The sequence below is a fragment of the Lemur catta genome, chromosome 2, assembly GCF_020740605.2.
Source record: "Lemur catta isolate mLemCat1 chromosome 2, mLemCat1.pri, whole genome shotgun sequence".
Lineage (NCBI taxonomy): Eukaryota > Metazoa > Chordata > Mammalia > Primates > Lemuridae > Lemur > Lemur catta.
Window position 1 is genome coordinate 28,230,056 of NC_059129.1, and position 17,818 is coordinate 28,247,873.

The window sequence follows — 17,818 nt, forward strand, 5'->3', positions numbered from 1 at the left end:
GCCAGACAGCGGCAATGACTGCAAAACACCGTGAATGCATTTAGTATCACCCAACTGCACACTTGAAAATGGAGAAAAAGGTAACTTTGATGTTGTATGCATTTTACCACGAGGAAAAAAGTGAAAATAGAACTCACGATTCCCTCCTAAGCACCTGGGGCTGTGGAAAATACATTCTTTGGTCGCATTCAGTGCACACAGGGACAGAAGTATGATTTGAACTACATGAAAACTTCAAAGGGAGTCTTGAAATCATTCTCATCAGAAAGCGCACTTGGTAGGACTGAGACATTTGGCAGGGCCCAACCTACGGTGACTTCACAGGCACTTAGTCACCACCACCCCCAGCCCTGCCCCCGCAACCTTCAAGAATGAAGCACTCAAATACCAACAAGACATATTTCAAATAGTTTAATTTTAAAAATATTCTATTCAGTGCTAAAATATGTCTTCACTCACTGTTGCCCATTTCCATTTTCTTAAACTTTTTTGAAACAAAAAATAAAATCACAAAGTTCAATTAAACATGCAGATTTCAAAGAAAAGGGAACTTTTTAGAAAGTCTCAGCTGAAGGAGTACTGTAGGGGATGGGTACTGTTGTCAGAACCTCAAATTCTTGCTGGGGCAGAGTCTGTGGCAGGAGGCAGGGGATGCTGGAATGAAATGTACAGGTGAAAACAGAAAGCTGCGTGGGCATGTGTGCCTGTGTACGTGTGTGCTGGGGGCAGGGGATGGTTACGGTGGGGCACAAAGGACTGTCAGCAGCTAGAGAGCCCACAAGAGGCAGGACCACCTCAGGAACGGGCAAGTGCCAGGACAGCAAATCTATAAGGACTTTCTGCCCTTATATGGAGAAGGGCCCTTCTCTCCCCTCCAAAGTCTCTCCCCTATCTTTCTCCAACAGCAGCCTATGGGGCCCCAGCCCTATAGGAAAGTCCATGAATCTACAGTCTCCTTTCAAGTTCAAGTAACCCTAGGCACTCTCTTCTCTAGAGAGCACCTTCCACGTCTCCTTCTTCTCGTAGAAGCGCCAGCAGTGCAGTCCAGAGGTTCTGGAGCAGAGACTGCTACCTGGAGGTGACAGATGAATCTTGGGATGGCTGATGCTCCAGCCTACTTGGGGTGCAAAAAGGACATGAGCACCCCTCTTCTCAGGAGCAAGCAGACACAGGTGCCAGGGATGGGAAGATGATGCCACAACCCCAAGTCCTATGTCAGCCTCCAATCCAGAGGCTCACACGTGCAGGCTCTGGACGCCAGAGCTTGCCCTCACCCCAGCAACATAGCACGGCCAGAACCAGAATGCAATAAATAGAGGCAGGGGCCTGGAGGCGGAGGGTGCCAGGAGGGTGCTAGCTTTCTGTCGCTGTCTGCAGCACTGCAGGTTGGTCCACACAGAAGCGCTTCAGGGGTGGGGCACCTGAGTCTTCCTCTTCCTCGGCAGTCTAGGAGCAGCCAGAGCATGAATGTTAGGGCCATCCCTCAGAACAAGAACCTCCCCATCCACTCGAATTACAACCTGGAAACCCACTCTCAACCTTCTCTTGCAGATGACCAAACTTCTTCCCCTACCTTATGACCTGGAGACACCAGTTCACGATGCTACAGATCCAATTTCACATCAACAGAGTCTTTACTGTTTTGATTGGAAACTGGGAAACCCACGGTGACTCCTTACCTGTGTCTCTAGTGGGACTGGTTCTTCCTTTGTGAGGGTGGGCGGTTCATCAGCAACTTCTGAGGCAGGCAGGGAGGGCTCTGAAAAAGCAGCAAGGTCAGCCCAGGTGCAGGCCTTCCTGAGGCAGGAGACTACCGAGGAATCTCGGCCTCAACCTGGGGGGCTTTCCTAAGAGTTCTGTGGCAGTGACTCGGAGAACACTGGCCTGGGAATCAAATGTTGAGGGCCTGGCGAGGCCAGAGTCTCGTTGAGGAGTCACAGCCACTCGTGGTAGATGAGCCAAACATGACTACATAGCTGGATCACAGAGGGCTGTCAACGCCAGGCTGGGGAGCTTGGCCTATTCTGCAGACATCTGGAACCACAAAGCAGCTCATCTTGTCATTCTCCAGCCCAAACGTCACGACTCTAACCCAGTCTCCCAGTTTTCTGAGAGGGCTGCTAGAAGGATTAGGTGAAATGATATAAGCAGCTCACAGCGTGCATGGCAAACAGGAAGCACACAATAGATATGAGTAATAACTGGCATTTCCCATAGAGAAACAAGTTCTATTTTTCAGCCCAGCTGTTAACAGGTCACAGAAGAGGAGAGGCTAACAAGGGCCTAGGACGTATATACACCTGTTTCTGTCTGTCCTATAAGGAATGCGCAGGATATAATGCAAACAGCACGCACTCTGAAGTTAGGACTTAAACTGACATCCAGTTCCAACAGTTACTAGCTCTGTGATCTTGATCAAGTGATTTAATGTTTCTAAGCCTTAAGCCTCTATTTCTACATCTGTAAAATGAAGACAATAGCTGCTATCTCATAGGGTTGTGGTTTTTTGGCTTTTTATTGTTGTTTTTAAACAAATCCTTATGCCACAGGGTGACTTTCGACAGATTGCAGCGAGGGAGCAAGGGAGCTGCTCTGCTCCATATGAGGCCTTGACCCAGCAGCAGGCTGTCTAGGAATTGTTTCAGCACCAGGTTCCCCACAAACACGCACTGCATGATGGGCAAGGAGGTGGCCACATTTCTGGCGGCACCCCATTTCCCAGGATGAGGGGCTCACTGCACCAGACCCCAATCCTGGTGTGCGGTGGGACAGACCACCGCTCACAGGGGTTTTGAGGGAATTATATCAGGCATCAAATATAAAAGTTTCTTACACAGAGCCTGGCACTCAACTGTATTGCTTGTTTTGTCCCTTCCCTCTATGAAAGGTAAAATACAATCATTCCCCAAAATATCCCAAGCTCTTAACAAGAGGCTTGATGCTGCCAGGCTCTGAGGCACACTCTCTCTACCTTTTACTCTAAAGAAGAGAAACATCAAGAGCAAGAAGCAAGGCTCCTCCGTGACGCTCAGCCTGGGTCAACCATGACTCACCCTCAAGGATCTCCTGGCCCAGGGTTGGGGGCTGGGAGTCATCTGTGCGGAAGTCTGAGGTGTGTGCCGGGCTCAGGGACTCGCTCTGCTGAGGGCTGGGACTTGAGTTGGTGCTGCTGTCCACCTTGAGCTGATAGACATCAGACATAGAACTCTGATTGCTGTTTTCATCTGCAAACCAAACACAATGAAGGCAACAGCTGAGGGTGGTCATTTCCCCCAAGAGGAACTCAGTACAGAGCCAAGGACCTGGCAGCTCCTTAGGCAGCCATGACACAGTTGGGTACAATAACCACTGCTGCAGACACTCCCTGAAAAGGCAGACACTCTTGGGGCTTCTATGCACTGCAAATTATCAGCATAATCTAAGTTGATTAATTTAAACATTTTCTATTTCACGACATATTCAAAGTACCAGATACAGCCAGAATCTTTACGTTTAAGCAACATCAATACTTCAGGATAAGCTCCTTAATCCCTTCTTTATTAGCCACCAGTTACAGCCTGGACCTGGTATTTTCTCACTGCCTGGTGAAAGGGAACCCAAAGCTGTGCCCCCACTCAGTACTTCCCTATCTTCCCATTTGACATGATGTGCAGAAAACACAAGGTGTCTGGCACCCTCAGGCATCGGAAGGCGGCCTGTGGTATCCGGAGGTGGTCAGCGCAGGCTTTGCCGCCTGGATTGCCCCAGCACCGAGGGATTACCACCTGGAGTTCCGTCTGCAGGCTCAAAGTCACACTTAAATTGAAAAATGTTAGAGTCCACAACCCCTTCCTCTCCCTCACTTCCAGCAGCCAGTCACCAAATCAGATCTACGTCCTGCTCTGGTATCAACTGCGCTCATTCCTTCCTCTCCTGCTGCCTCAGGCCTCATCATCTCTGGCCTGGCCTCCCGTGAAAGCCGCTAACTAACTGCCTCCAGTCTCACGTACTCCAAATTGAAGTTCATCCCACTGCCAGAGTGATCCTTCCAAACCCTTCAGTGGTTCCTTGCTGCCCCAAGGATAAACGTCACACTCCAGTGCTTCTGAGGGCAGGCACGAGATGATCTGATCACAACACACAAAGTCCTGTCAGATCTCCGGCCTTACTCCCTGCCATTCTCCCTGAAGCACCCTTGGCCCCAGCCAGGCTGGACCTACCCCGACTGCTGCTTCATGCACAGCTGCTTCTGCCCATCTGCTCCTGGTGCTGGGACCACTTTCTCCTTCCAGTCTCCCTGGAAAGCGCCCTGACATTCCAACACTCAGCTCGAGCACCACCTCCCCTGCGGAGCCCTGCCTCCCTAGTTCACACCGGAGGAAATGACCGCCTTCTCTTATGCTCCTGTTGTAGCCTGTGCACACCTGCATTCACTATTTTATACAACTCTTTGCTTCCATATACTCTGTGTGGGCAGGCTCTGTGGCTTACTCGTCCTTGACGCCACAGTGCCATACATAGTACCTGGCACACAGTAGGAGTTCATTAAATGTTTATGGAATGAAAAGGAGGAAATGGAGCCTCATGAGTCTCCAAGAGCTTTATGATTATCAAAGAGCCCGCATATAGCTAAGGAGAACCCTCCCCTTGTGTTAATGGAACATTAACCTTGGTGGGGGAGGGGAGAGAAGTGGGCAGGGGACAACTGCACACAGGGTTAGTGTCAAGCCTGGTTCTCAAGAGGAAGTTGTAAACTCACTCTAGTCTTTACTCCTACCAAGACCATTAACTTCCGCGCTAGGATGGAAGTAGCATTTTATTTTAAAAAGAATAAAGCTCTGTCACTTTTGAGCTTAGGCAAACACTCTTCTCTGAAGACTAGTTTCCTTAAATAGGGATAATAACTGCCTAGTTTATATCACAGGCTGATATATGGATAAAAACGACAAAGTGAAGTAAAAGTGCTTCATAGACAGTAACTGGGACGTGGGAGTAAAAGGCAATATTATGATTGCGGTGCTGACACAGGCGGGATCGGTTTAGGAGGCAGAACTTGTGCTGACGGTGGAGAGGCAGAAGCCGTGGCTTTGGGAAGCCTACTCTAGGGCACTATCATAAAACATACAGTCTAAAGAAAAGAGCTTCTAAGCCACAAAGCCGAACATGGGGTCTGCCACTTACTAGTTATGTAACTTTAGATACCTAACTTCACCTCTTGGAGCTTCAGTTTCCTTAACTGGAAAATGAGGATACTATCTTCTAACTTCCGGGGCTATTGTGAGGTTTAAGTGAAAAAAGACTTATGTAAGTCTTAGCACGGTATCGGCGAAACAGTAAGAACTGAAATGATACACAGAACTATTCCTATTATTATTAATGAGTTCATCTAAGTTTTCTTATTCCTGCAAGGAAGACATGTGGATGCAACTCACCCTGGAATTCAAGAAGGAGAGAGGAATTGGCTGAGGCATCAGAGGGAAAGCCATTAGGTTCCCGGGCTGCTGAATTGTTCGATTTTGACTTTTCTTTCTAGAAAAGGAAAAAAAGAGGAATATGATAGAGCCAAGCAGGAGACTCACAAAGAGAGAGAGACCTATGTGAGGGACCACAGAAAACTGCCCTCGGACTGAACAGGAATAACGACAGTGGTATGAGACTCCAAGGACCCAAGGAATAGCAGAGTCCTGGGCAAGGTGCTTGTCCTCAAGCCTCAGTGTCTCCATCTGTAAAATGGAGCCTTCCAGTGTGAATATCATGAGTCAAAAGTGAGAGACAGATGCATACGCCTCTACTAGAGCATCCTGTGGTACCCTTGTTTTGTCCTGATCACAATGTGCTATCCAACCTTTCCTTACATGGATGGGCAAGAAACACAAAATATTTATTTAAGGAAGATTCTTGTTTGAGTAGCACAGCAGGAAAAAAAAAGTGAGAGAAGAATGGACCTCTGACTGGACAAAAGCAGCAGTCACTGTACATGCAATGCAAGCAGCGACAGGACCAAGGAGCCCCTGCTAGCTCTGCTCCCATCCATCACCCTCATCCATTCAAAAGGATCACCCCATGTCTTCCCTTACTTATAAAATCATTTCTTTCAAGAAGGATGCGGGTTACACATGCAGAGGAACCAAGACAGAAAGTAAGCACTAGCTTCTAACAAACAAGCCCAAGGCAAAAGAAACAATACAAGCATTTGCAAAGGAGAGCATCTCAAAAGCCAAAAGCAGAAATCTGGGTAGTCTCAAATTTACCAGTTCACACTTTTTATACGTGCCTATTTATCGTAGGTGCATTGCACTAGTAATACAGTTTTTTAAATAACTCTCAATCCTATCTCTGTTAAAAATCAACTGTACCCATGTATGTGTCCTTCCCTTCATTTTTCATATGTGGATATAATTTTAATGTAACTGCAAACATTTTACTACATAAACATGATTTTTAACAGCTGCATAATATTCCATATACCATAATTCACTCAAACACTTCCCAACTATTGGACATTTAGCTTTAACTTATTTAAGATCGTGGTTACTTACTGCTACTAAGAACAAAGCCAAAATGCTCAACTTTCACTTTTTTCTGGATTATTGTGTTCAGATAAATTTGCAAAAAACTAGAAATCAAACTAGATTTTGATTTCTTCTAGATCAAAAAGTATAAACACATTATGTTTCTTGAAAAACACTGTACCTCACTGCTTTCTAAAAGGGCATGGCAATATAGCTGGTGTAGTTTCACAACACCCACATCAACATTTGGTTTTATCATCACATTTTTCTGATCTCTCATTTATCTTTATTTATTTATTTATTTAATTTATTTTTTTGAGACAGAGTCTCACTCTGTTGCCCGCACTAGAGTACCATGGCATCAGCCTAGCTCACAGCAACCTCAAACTCCTGGGCTCAAGCGATTCTCCTGCCTCAGCCTCCCAAGTAGCTGGTACTACAGGCATGTGCCACCATGCCCGGCCAATTTTTTTCTATATATATATTTTTAGCTGTCCATATAATTTCTTTCTATTTTTAGCAGAGACGGGGTCTTGCTCTTGCTCAGGCTGGTTTTGAACTCCTGAGCTCAAACAATCTGCCCGCCTCGGCCTCCCAGAGTGCTAGGATCACAGGCGTGAGCCATCGCACCTGGCCTATCTTTATTTATTTTTAATTTTTTTTTTTTTTTTGAGACATAGTCTCGCTCTGTCCCCCAGGCTAGAGTGCAGTGGCGTCATCCTAGCTCACTACAACCTCAAACTCCTGGGCTCAAGCAACTGTCCTTCCTCAGCCTCCCGAGTAGCTATGACTACTGGTATGTGCCACTATGCCCAGCTAATTTTTCTATTTTTGGTAGAGACGGGGTCTTGCTCTTGCTCTGGCTGGTTTTGAACTCCTGAGCTCAAGCAATCCTCCTGCCTCCGCCTCCCAGAGTGTTAGGATTATGGGTATGAGCCATTGCACCTAGCCTTATTTTTGTGTATTTTAATGATTCTGCAGACATATAAAAAAAGTACTCACTATAGGGAATTCTGAAAATACAGAAAATCACCTGTACCACCAGAGACAACCTGTACATACATGTGTACGAAAAATGATCATAATGTAGTATTATAACTTGCTTCTCTTCCCCACTCACCACATTATAAACATTTTCCTGAGGCATTGAATAATCTTCTACATTTTTTTTTTTTTTTTTTTGAGACAGAGTCTCGCTCTGCGGCCCGGCTAGAGTCAGTGCCGTGGCATCAGCCTAGCTCACAGCCTACCTCAAACTCCTGGGCTCAAGCGATCCTCCTGCCTCAGCCTCCCGAGTAGCTGGGACTACAGGCATGCACCACCATGCCCGGCTAATTTTTTCTATATATATATTTTAGTTGGCCAGATAATTTCTTTCTATTTTTAGTAGGGACGGGGTCTCGCTCTTGCTCAGGCTGGTCTCGAACTCCTGACCTCGAGCGATCCTCCCGCCTCAGCCTCCCAGAGTGCTAGGATTACAGGCATGAGCCACCACGCCCGGCCTCTTCTACATTTTTTTTTTAAGAGACAGGGTCTCCCTCTGTCACCCAAACTGGACGGAAGTGGTATGATCATAGCTCACTGCAACCTCAAACTCCTGGGCTCAAGTAATCCTCCTGCCTCAGCCTCCCGAGTAGTTGGGACTACAGGCACATGCCACTGCACCCGGCTAATTTTTTCTATTTTTTTAGTTGCTCAGCTAATTTTTTTCCCCTACTTTTTAATAGAGACAGGGTCTCATTCTTGTCAGGCTGGTCTTGAATGCCTGACCTCAAGTGATCCTCCTGCCTCGGCCTCCCAGAGTGCTAGGATTACAGGCATTAGCCACTGCGCCCAGCCCAAGTTTTCTTTTTTTCAATTTCAATAAATTTAGGGGATACAAGTGGAGTTTTGTTTACATGAACAGATTGTATAGTGGTAAAATCTGGGTTTTTAGTGTACCCATCACCCAGATAGTGTACATAGTACCCAACAGGTAATTTTTCATCCCTCCCCCTCCTCCCACCCTCCCTGATCCAAGTTTTCAAAAGTACCAGCCTGAGCAAGAGCACGACCCCATCTCTACTAAAAAATAAAAAAATTAGCTGGGCAAAAAAGAAAAGAAAGGAAAACTTGAATCAATGTTCTTAGTCAGCGGTATTGCTGGCATTTTGGACAGGCCAATTCTTCAGTGTACAGGACCGAGTCTGGCACTGCAGAAAGCTGAGCATCACTGGCTAACTGAACAATGTCTTGCCACGTTTACAAACATTCCTGGCAATGTGGGGCACTGCCCCCTGTTAAAGAACCACTGAGCTATCTGGAATGGATACATTTATGGAAATATATATAAAACAGCTCCGAAAGAAAAAACTCTACATACATCAATCACCATTAAAGCCTCTGTAATGATAATCAACACCACCCCCACACACACACACAAAGGCCTATATGGTACTAAAGATGAGTTCTACCAAACTTTTGCATCTGATGTAAGCGGGTTTAGAAATCAAAAAAAAGAGGGGAAAGTGCTGAATTTGTTTTAGGAGGTTGGTGGAATTTTTTTTCTGCCCTATTTTGATTTTTATATCAAAATAAAGATAGCAGGAGAAAAGAAAATTATAGACCAATTTTACTTATGAACCACATGCCAAAATCTCAAAATGAAGTATTTGTGCATTGAATGCAATATTGTAAGGGAAAAAAAGCATGTCCAAGTAGAGTTTGTCTTAGGAATGCAAGAATGGTTCAATATCAGAAATTTTATTAATATCATTCACTACATTAACAGATTAGAGCAGGAAAATCACATGAACATTTCAGTAAATGCAGGAAAAGCAGCTGATAAAGACTAATATCTATTCTTAATTTTAATAAATCCTAGAAAACTAAAAAGAGAAAGGAATTTTTCATTTTGATAAAGGTTATCTTCCCAAAAGCCTACAGAGAGAGAATTCACTTAACATTAAGGCACACTATAAATTGATAGTAAACAGAAAAGTCACTGTGGTACAGGAACAGCTAATACAGAAGAGCTCAAAAACAGATACAGACGTCTGCTATGAATATGGCATACAATAGAGAAGACATCACACATTAGTGGAGAAAGGAGAGATTATTTAGTTTACAACAATAGGGGAAAGGGGTCGGTATTGTGGCTCATGCCTGTAATCCTAGCACTCTGGGAAGCCGAGGTGAGAGGGTCACTTGAGATCATGAGTTAGAGACCAGGCTGAGCAAGAGCGAGACCCCGTCTCTACCAAAAATAGAAAACATTAGCTGAGTGTGGTGGCGTATGCCTGTAGTCCCAGCTACTTGGGAGGCTGTGTCAGGAGGATTGCTTGAGCCCAGGAGTTTCGGGACAAATGTTAGCATGTTCACATGGAAAAAGATAAAATTGAGCACTTCATACACACACACACACACACACACACACACACCCCAACTCTAGGAGTGTTAGAAATGGGAACAAAACACTAAGCTTACAGAAGATTATATGGAAGACTATTTTTGTGGCCTCAAAGAAGGAAAAGATTTCTTAAGACATTTAAAAGTATTTTTTTTTTATTTCAGAGTACTACGGGATAAAAGTATTAATACTAATCATAGGCCAGGCAAAGTGGCTCACGCCTATAATACCAGTACTTCGGGAGGCCAAGGTAGGAGAATTGCTTGAGGCCAGTAGTTCAAGATCAGTCTGGGCAATACAGGAAGACTCCACCTCTACAAAAAATTTAAAAATTTAGCCAGGGTGGTGGCACATAACTATAGACCCAGCTACTTGAGAGGCTGACGCAGGAGGACTGCTTGAGCTCAGGAGTTGGAGGCTGCAGTGAGCTTGATAATGCCACTGCACTCCAGCCTAGGTGACAGAGTGAGACTGTGTCCCAAAAAAAGCCCCCAAAACTTCTGTTACTCAAGACACCATAGAGCGGGAAGACAAGCCACAGATGAGAAAAGGTATGGATAGCATATAATCAATTAAGGACTTATTTCCAGAACAGAGAGAATTCCTACAAGTCAAAAGTAAAAGACCAAATAGAAAAATGGGCAAGACTTTTAAACTGGCACTTCCTAAAAGAGGAAATCCACAAGACTAATAAACAATGAATAGGTGCTCAATCTCATCAATAATTACATAACTAATCATCAAATTAAAGCCACAATGAGGTATCTTCACATTTAAGTCTAACACTGTATCAAGTGTTGATGAGGATTTGGAGCAGTGAGAACTCTCATGTTTCTGGTGGGAATATAAATTGGTACAATCACTTGGGAAAACAGTTTAGCATTAGCTAGTATAAGTCAAAATACGCATACCCTAAGACCCGGCACTTCTATTCTCAGGAAAATATTCTAGGAAAACTCATGCGCATGTTGACATGGATACTGAACATGAATGTTCACAGGGACATTGTTCATAGCACCCCAAACTAAGAACCCCAATGTTCATGTATAGGAGAATCACAAAGATAAATTATAGTATAGTCATATAAGGAATGCACAGCAATATACAGCATACACAGCAATGAAAAGGAACAAACAGGTCCAAAGACAACATGAATGAATTTTACAAACATAATGCTAAGCAAAAAAGCAAGGCATACAAAAATACATACTTTATGATGCTGTTTATAGAAAGTTAAAATGTCTTGTATTTGTTTTTGCTTCAATTTTATTTATTTATGTTCTGATCTTTATTACTTCTTTCCTTCTACTAATTTTGAGTTTGTTCTCACTTTTCTAGTTCCTGGAGCGGCATCATTAGGTTGTTTATTTGAAGTCTTTGTATTTTTCTGATGCAGGCATTTCTTGCCATAAACTGCCCTTAGTATTGCTTTTGCTGTATTACGCAGGTTCTGGTATATTGTATTTTCATCTTCTCAAGAAATTAAATATGTTTATAAACGAATAGAAAAGTGGTAAGAAAAGCAAAAGTAGGGCAGTGATTACCCCTAGAGGGGAAAGAAAGGTCTGTTGGGAAGAGTTGCACAGAGGTTGTCTGGGGGGTTGGCAATGCTCTGGTTTTTGACCTGAGTGGTTTTTATAAGGGTATTAGCTTTATATTTATTCATTATACTGTACATTTCTGTTTCACATACTGTTTTGTATGTGTTTTATATTTGAAATTTTAAAAAACAATTAGGTGGCTCACGCCTGTAATCCTAGCACTCTGGGAGGCCAAGGCAGGTGGATCACTCGAGGTCAGGAGTTCGAGACCAGCAAGAGACCCCGTCTCTACTAAAAATACAAAGAAATTATCTGACCAACTAAAATATATATATAGAAAAAATTAGCCGGGCATGATGGCGCATGCCTGTAGTCCCAGCTACTTGGGAGGCTGAGGCAGAAGGATTGCTTAAGCCCAGGAGTTTGAGGTTGCTGTGAGCTAGGCTGATGCCATGGCACTCACTCTAGCCTGGGCAACAGAGCGAGACTCTGTCTCAAAAAAAAAAAAAAAAAAAAAATTAGGAAAAACAATCTGGGTGCTGATCATCCAGAGAATGTGTAGATAAATGTAGTAACCGTAAATAATACAATTTAAGAGTTAAAAGTAGTAACTCTATTTACATTTACAGGTATGTGGAAAGTTCTCAAAATCAAGGTTGTACAAAAGAGAAGAAATAGGAAGAGGTTTATAGCACAGTGCTATATGTATGCGTAAGTTTTATATATAAAAAAAAAAAACACCAAAACCAAAAAACACACATATGAAACAATGATATGTATTTTTCAAGAATATCCCTAGTATCCAAATAAATCCATGGAAGACGAATCAGAAAGGTATATATACATATAAGACACATACTACAGTGGGGTGGCTAATTGGGTAAGAGCAGGTATCAGCCAACTTTTTCTTAAAAGGCCAGAAAATAAATATTCTAGGCTTTCCGAGCCCTTAGGTCTTATGGCAACTACTCACTTCTGCCATCACAATTCAAAAGCAGCTACTGACAATAAGGAAACCAGTGGGTGTACTTGTGTTCCGCTCCAATAACACTATACTGACAAACACAAGGAGCAGGCCTGGGCTGTCGTTTGCCACGCCCTGCAAAAGCGGCTTGGGTTAAGGGAAAGAAAGGAAGGGGGAAAATAATAGAAGCTTTGCATGGACCAATGAGAGAGTGTGCCTCGAAGTAATTTCAACTCAATTCTGGGGGGAAAAATTCATTTATAATTAAGAGGCAATCAAAGAAAGACATAAAAAAGAAAGGTACCTTTTTCTTGTTTTGATTTTCTTCCACACTTACCTCCTTGCTGTCTGTCACAGGAACCCACTTAAATATCCTCAGAGACGTGTCACCCACAGTCACCCACTTTTTCTCCCTGAAAGAAAGACATTTTTTAGAACTGATAAAATAAGTTATCATAAAAATATAATTTTCTGTTCATAATTTGTGTTTTTCTACCTCTCAGCAGATCATTCCTTCAACCTGCAATGCCTTCTAAACTTCCTCTCCATTAAATTATACGCTGTTTTGGTATAAAAATCACCTATTCCAGAAAGACTTCCCTCTCAAATTCCCTTGGCTCTGAACCCTCCACTTGCCACCTTCCCTCACAGACAGTGCACCAGAGCTTTCTTCCCTCATAGACTACACCAATATACAGCATCATCACATTTTCAAACTCAAGTATTCACCTGGCATCATTTCTTTATTTTCCAAAATTAATTTAATTCCACTGATATTTATAAAGCCTTACAATAGAAGGCCCTGTAGGAGATAAAGGATGTCTAAGATATGGTCCCTACCTTGGGAGCTCATAAGAACAAAAGAGGTAAGGAAAGAAATCGCTGTAACATGTGAAGGTGACAAGGGAGTTGAGAAGGCAGCTGAAAGACAAAGTGGGACTAGGCCATCCCTCGGAGGGACAGCTCTGACTGCTACGGCGTTGGAACTCCGGGTGAAACACAATCTCAGGACAGGATGCTTCCAGCAGACAGAAGCAAGCCTGACACTGGCTTCCGGAGGCAGCAAAGGCTAAGCCATGGAAAGACCACTTTAAAGAGGAGGTAATTTTTACATAAGCCTTAAAAAATGAGTAGTTTTCTTCCACCAGGTATGTACCAGGGAAAGATAAGAGACATTCTAGAATAAGAGTGTAGATTATGGACAGAGGCAGGGAGCCCAAAGTTGTGTTTGGGAAACAATAAATAATCACCTTGTGGGAGATAAGACTGGAAGGTAGTTTGAGGCTGTTCTAGAGAAGAGATTAAACCTCAACCTGACAGTTAAGGAATCACCACACACATATGCAACACTGTGTTGCACCATATTCTTTTTTACTTGCATATGAGTTGCTTTGTATGCTTTCTCTTCACCTCATGGGTGAGTTCTATGTTTCTAATTATACTGCCAGAGTGAGGACTGTTACTTATTTGGCATATTATTTTCAGTGGAGCCTAGGAAGGAGCTCTGCCTCAACAACCAATTGCCTATCCTTATCTCCTTTTCATCAAAAGCCCCCAGAAGTCACTTACTGACTCAAACCATAAATTAAAGCAAAGCAGCAATTTCTAACCTTTCTGTAGCCATAGCACCCTTTTTTTTCACAGGTCCCTTCTTGTGTATCCACTATTAAATGCTATGATATTTTTTTGTCTTTTATAGTGTTTTTGACCTATCAGTCAATTTAGGAAGTAATTTCAATAAAGATTACAGGCAATTAATCTTCAAAAATCCCTATCATTCCGCATTACTAAAAATATAGACAAGCAGAAATAAACATAGAGAACAAAATTTTTAATTAAAATTAATTTTTAAAAAGAATGTTGTGATTATTTCAGAGATAATATCTAAGTGTCTCTAGGTTCCTCTTGGAGTGACTCCGCCTTTTCTCTTATTTCCATTTAAAGGACCCTCTAAGGGACAATCACAGGGAAGACACAGCTACTGCTGGGGGTAAGGAGTGGTGGGTGTGAAATGTTAGGATCTCTGCCATTCTGGGTTATCAAGACTACATAAAGAAAAAAGAAGAAAATGGACAGAAATTTAAAAACTTCAACCTTGAAGTTCAAAGCTTTGTAGAAATCCTTTTGTCTCTTGCTGTGTCCTAATAAGGTAAAAATGGCAGAGATTACCACTTTGCCCCACTCATAAAATAAGCAAAGGCATAAGAAGGGATGAAAGTATTGCCCAAGGTCACTCTCTAAATCACTATTAAGGCCCCACAACTCTACTACACCTAATTAAACTAAAATACCACTGTTCTGAACTTGCCCACAGAGCACCTTCAATGTACTCTAAGGTCTCCAAACCAATGTGTGCGGAGGAGATATAACAAAGGAGACTCTGTCATTCCAAGAAGTTACTTCCCTAAGCATGTCAGGCAGAGAATGAATCTGCTTCATTTAAGGGCCACTGGTACCTTAAGAGGTGCTTGCTGTCAGCAGGAACAATGGCAAACACAGAAGTTCGTTTGGATCTGTCACAGATCTGAACCAACTTCTGAAAGTTCCAAGTGCAAATATGAAGTTACATAAAGTAAAAAAAAGTAACAGTTGTTGCAGTTGTTGACACTGTTCAGCAAATGATGACATAAATGGAAACGTAAAGAGAGTCTGTGATGTAACAGAAAGAATAAATTAGTCTTAGAAAATTGGAGCTAATTCCTGAATAGGCCATTCCATGTCCTCATTTATTCAACAAATATTTAATACACACAAGAGCCTGTTCTAGGTCCCAGGGATGCAGGGAACAAGATGCATAGTCCTTACTCTCACAGAGCCTGAATTATGACACGAAACAGACATCAACAACTCACTTCACAACTAGTCACTTACTCATTAGGTTTAATCATATCAAACTGTACAAAAATGTCACATATAGGAAATGTCTTAATGGTTCAATCTGTGGAAAGTTCCATGAAGGTGACCTGATCTAGATTGAGAATCTCAAAAAGGTGACCATCAATAAGCAACTTTCCAGCTCAGCTATGAGTTCATTAGGCAAGGGGAGAGGAGAAAGGAAGAATGTCAGACAATAGGAACAGCAGAAAGATGACAAGCATTCTGGGAAAGAGCCAGGTAGATGAGGCAGGTCTTTACTTAAAAGGAAGAAGAGCCCCGGCACAGTGGCTCACGCCTGTAATCCTAGCACTCTGCGAGGCCGAGGCGGGAGGATCGCTTGAGGTCGGGAGTTCGAGACCAGCCTGAGCAAGAGCAAGACACCGTTTCTACTAAATAAAATAGAAATTAGCTAGACAACTAAAAATATATAGAAAAAATTATCCGGGCATGGTGGCACATGCCTGTAGTCCCAGCTACTCAGGAGGCTGAGGCAGGAGGATTGCTTGAGCCCAGGAGTTTGAGGTTGCTGTGAGCTAGGCTGATGCCGCGGCACTCTAGCCTGGGCAACAGAGTAAGACTCTGTCTCAGAAAAAAAAAAAAAGGAGGAAGGAAAGAAAAAGGAAGAAGAGACCACTGAAACATTAATTTCCAAGCAGAGGGGTGCTATGATAACATGTGCACTATTTTTTTAAGAGACAGGGTCTTGCTCTGTTGCCCAGGCTGGAGTGCAGCAGCACATCACAGCTAACTGCAGCCTCCTGAGTTCAAGCGATCCTCCTGCCTCAGCCTTCCGAATAGCTGGGTCTACAGGCACATGCCACATGCAGCTAATGATGTGCACTTTAAAAAGACCATTCTGGTACTTGGAAGTGAGAAAAATGCAACTACTCAGAGCAAAGTCATGAATGGATTGGGCAATGAGCAGGAGCAGATGCAGGGAGATCACAGGAAGGCGGTACAGAGTTCCAGGTGAGAGAGGATGATACTCTGGCTGCTAGAGTCACAGATGGGGAGGAGAAAAAGGTTTGCCCATTCTTAGGTTTCACCAAAACCTACGGTAGATTAAATGTAGAGGGGGAAAACTATGAATTATTTAATATTTATACAGAGTCCCAACTATATATGAAGCCCTTGGATACAAAGAAAGAAGAAACTTCCATCTGGTGGGGAAATGGCCAAATAAACACACAAAGTCTAGGGTACCGATGCCCCTAAAGCTAGTGAAGGGTGAGGGGTGGGAGCGGTTGGGAAAGGCTTCCTGGGGGGAGGTAGCACCTACCTGTGCTTTTAAATTATTGGGAATGATTAGCTAGAGAAAGAGCTCAAGAAGCTGGCTGTGAAAGTTTAATGTGCTGATGCATAAGAGTTCCTGATACAAAACAGGAGCTCAACCAGCGTCTTCAATGAACGTTACAGGGGCCGTTTCCAAACGACCTTCCTGACAGCCCCCGGGGCACCAAGAGAAAATGTGCGCGGCGTGTGAGTACTGGGGGAAAGGTGGGGTTTCCACTTCGAGGACCGAGCTTGCTCCCGCGGCAGGTGGATTTACCGAGAAACTCACCAAACTTCATCGACTTAACACCTGCAGCGCTCAGCGTGGCGGACTGAAACCACTCAGGACTGTTCGCTATTATCAAGGGACAGCTGAGAAACGCGCGAGAGGATGCACCCTGGGAAGGCGGGCCCTCGCCCGGGCCGGGCGCGGCCACTGAGACCCGCTGACGGAGCGGGGCCCGGAAGCCCGCAGCCCCTCCCGGGCGGCGCGCGCCCGCGGCAGGTGGGCGGGCCCGCGAGCCGGGCGGCCCGCTGATTGGCCACGGCCGGCGCGCCCTCTGACCTCACGCCGACGCCAGAGGCACCCTCCTCCCGCCTTCCCTTACTCTCCCCTCCCCCCCCAGCGCCGGCCGGTCGGCTTCCACCCTGCCCGCCAGTCGGGCGCTGCCCTGGGCCTGGGCCCGCGACCCCCGCCAGCAGCCTCGGCTCCGTCCCCTCACCATTTCCGCACTTTCTCGATGGCTGCCATCACCTTCTTGATGTCGTCCTTGGCCCGGCTGCGGGTCTCGGCCCGGACCGACCGGCCCGACATGGCGGCGGCGGGAGCGGCGGGGGCCAGGGCACTGGTCCCAAGACACCGGGGATCGCGCGCCTCACGCGCCACCGCCCGCCCGCCGCCGCCGCAGCAGCGTCACCGTGGCCGTCGCCCCCTCCCTGCGCGCGTGCGCGAGGGAGCGCGCGCACCCGCCCGCCCCTTGGGGCGCGGGGCCTCAGCGCGCCTGCGCGCCCCGCCCCAGGCGTCCGTCCCGAGCGCCTCGGGAGGCTCTTGGGCCCCCGCGCAGGCCGAGGTGCGCTGCGAGCCGGCCGCACGTGCTGTGGTCAGGGCGAGGTGCGAGGCGCTGCCAACAGGGTCCTTGGTTCTTTCCCTGGGGGGTTGGAGGTCGGCACCTTCCTGCTCTGCCCAGCGTTGCTGCCCCAATCTATATTTTATGCACTTGACCCAATGAAACTCAGGTTCTGCGCCTTCTCTGTCCTGCTGCCTCTCGCGTCCAGCGCCCTTGCT

The 17,818-nt window shown here is 45.0% G+C and overlaps 1 protein-coding gene across 1 annotated transcript; it reads right to left on the reverse strand.

Annotated features, from left to right (window-relative positions):
- Positions 1-396: 396 nt before the first annotated feature.
- BCL7B (BAF chromatin remodeling complex subunit BCL7B) lies at positions 397-17,788 on the reverse strand. The gene is made up of 6 exons (XM_045543152.1): positions 17,256-17,788; positions 12,722-12,797; positions 5,412-5,508; positions 3,054-3,224; positions 1,680-1,759; positions 397-1,446 (listed from the first exon to the last, which is right to left on the reverse strand). The coding sequence occupies exons 1-6, from the start codon at positions 17,345-17,347 to the stop codon at positions 1,354-1,356; spliced, it is 609 nt and encodes a 202-aa protein (XP_045399108.1). The 5' UTR covers positions 17,348-17,788; the 3' UTR covers positions 397-1,353.
- Positions 17,789-17,818: the final 30 nt, after the last annotated feature.

Coding starts and splice junctions, on each gene's coding strand:
- BCL7B (XM_045543152.1), bottom strand. CDS start 17,347: ATGTCGGGCCGGTCGGTCCGGGCCGAGACCCGCAGCCGGGCCAAGGAC. Junction 3,225..5,411: donor TCTCCTTCTTGAATTCCAGG/GTGAGTTGCATC, acceptor TTTGGTTTGCAG/ATGAAAACAGCAATCAGAGT. Junction 1,447..1,679: donor CAGTCCCACTAGAGACACAG/GTAAGGAGTCAC, acceptor GGCTGCTCCTAG/ACTGCCGAGGAAGAGGAAGA.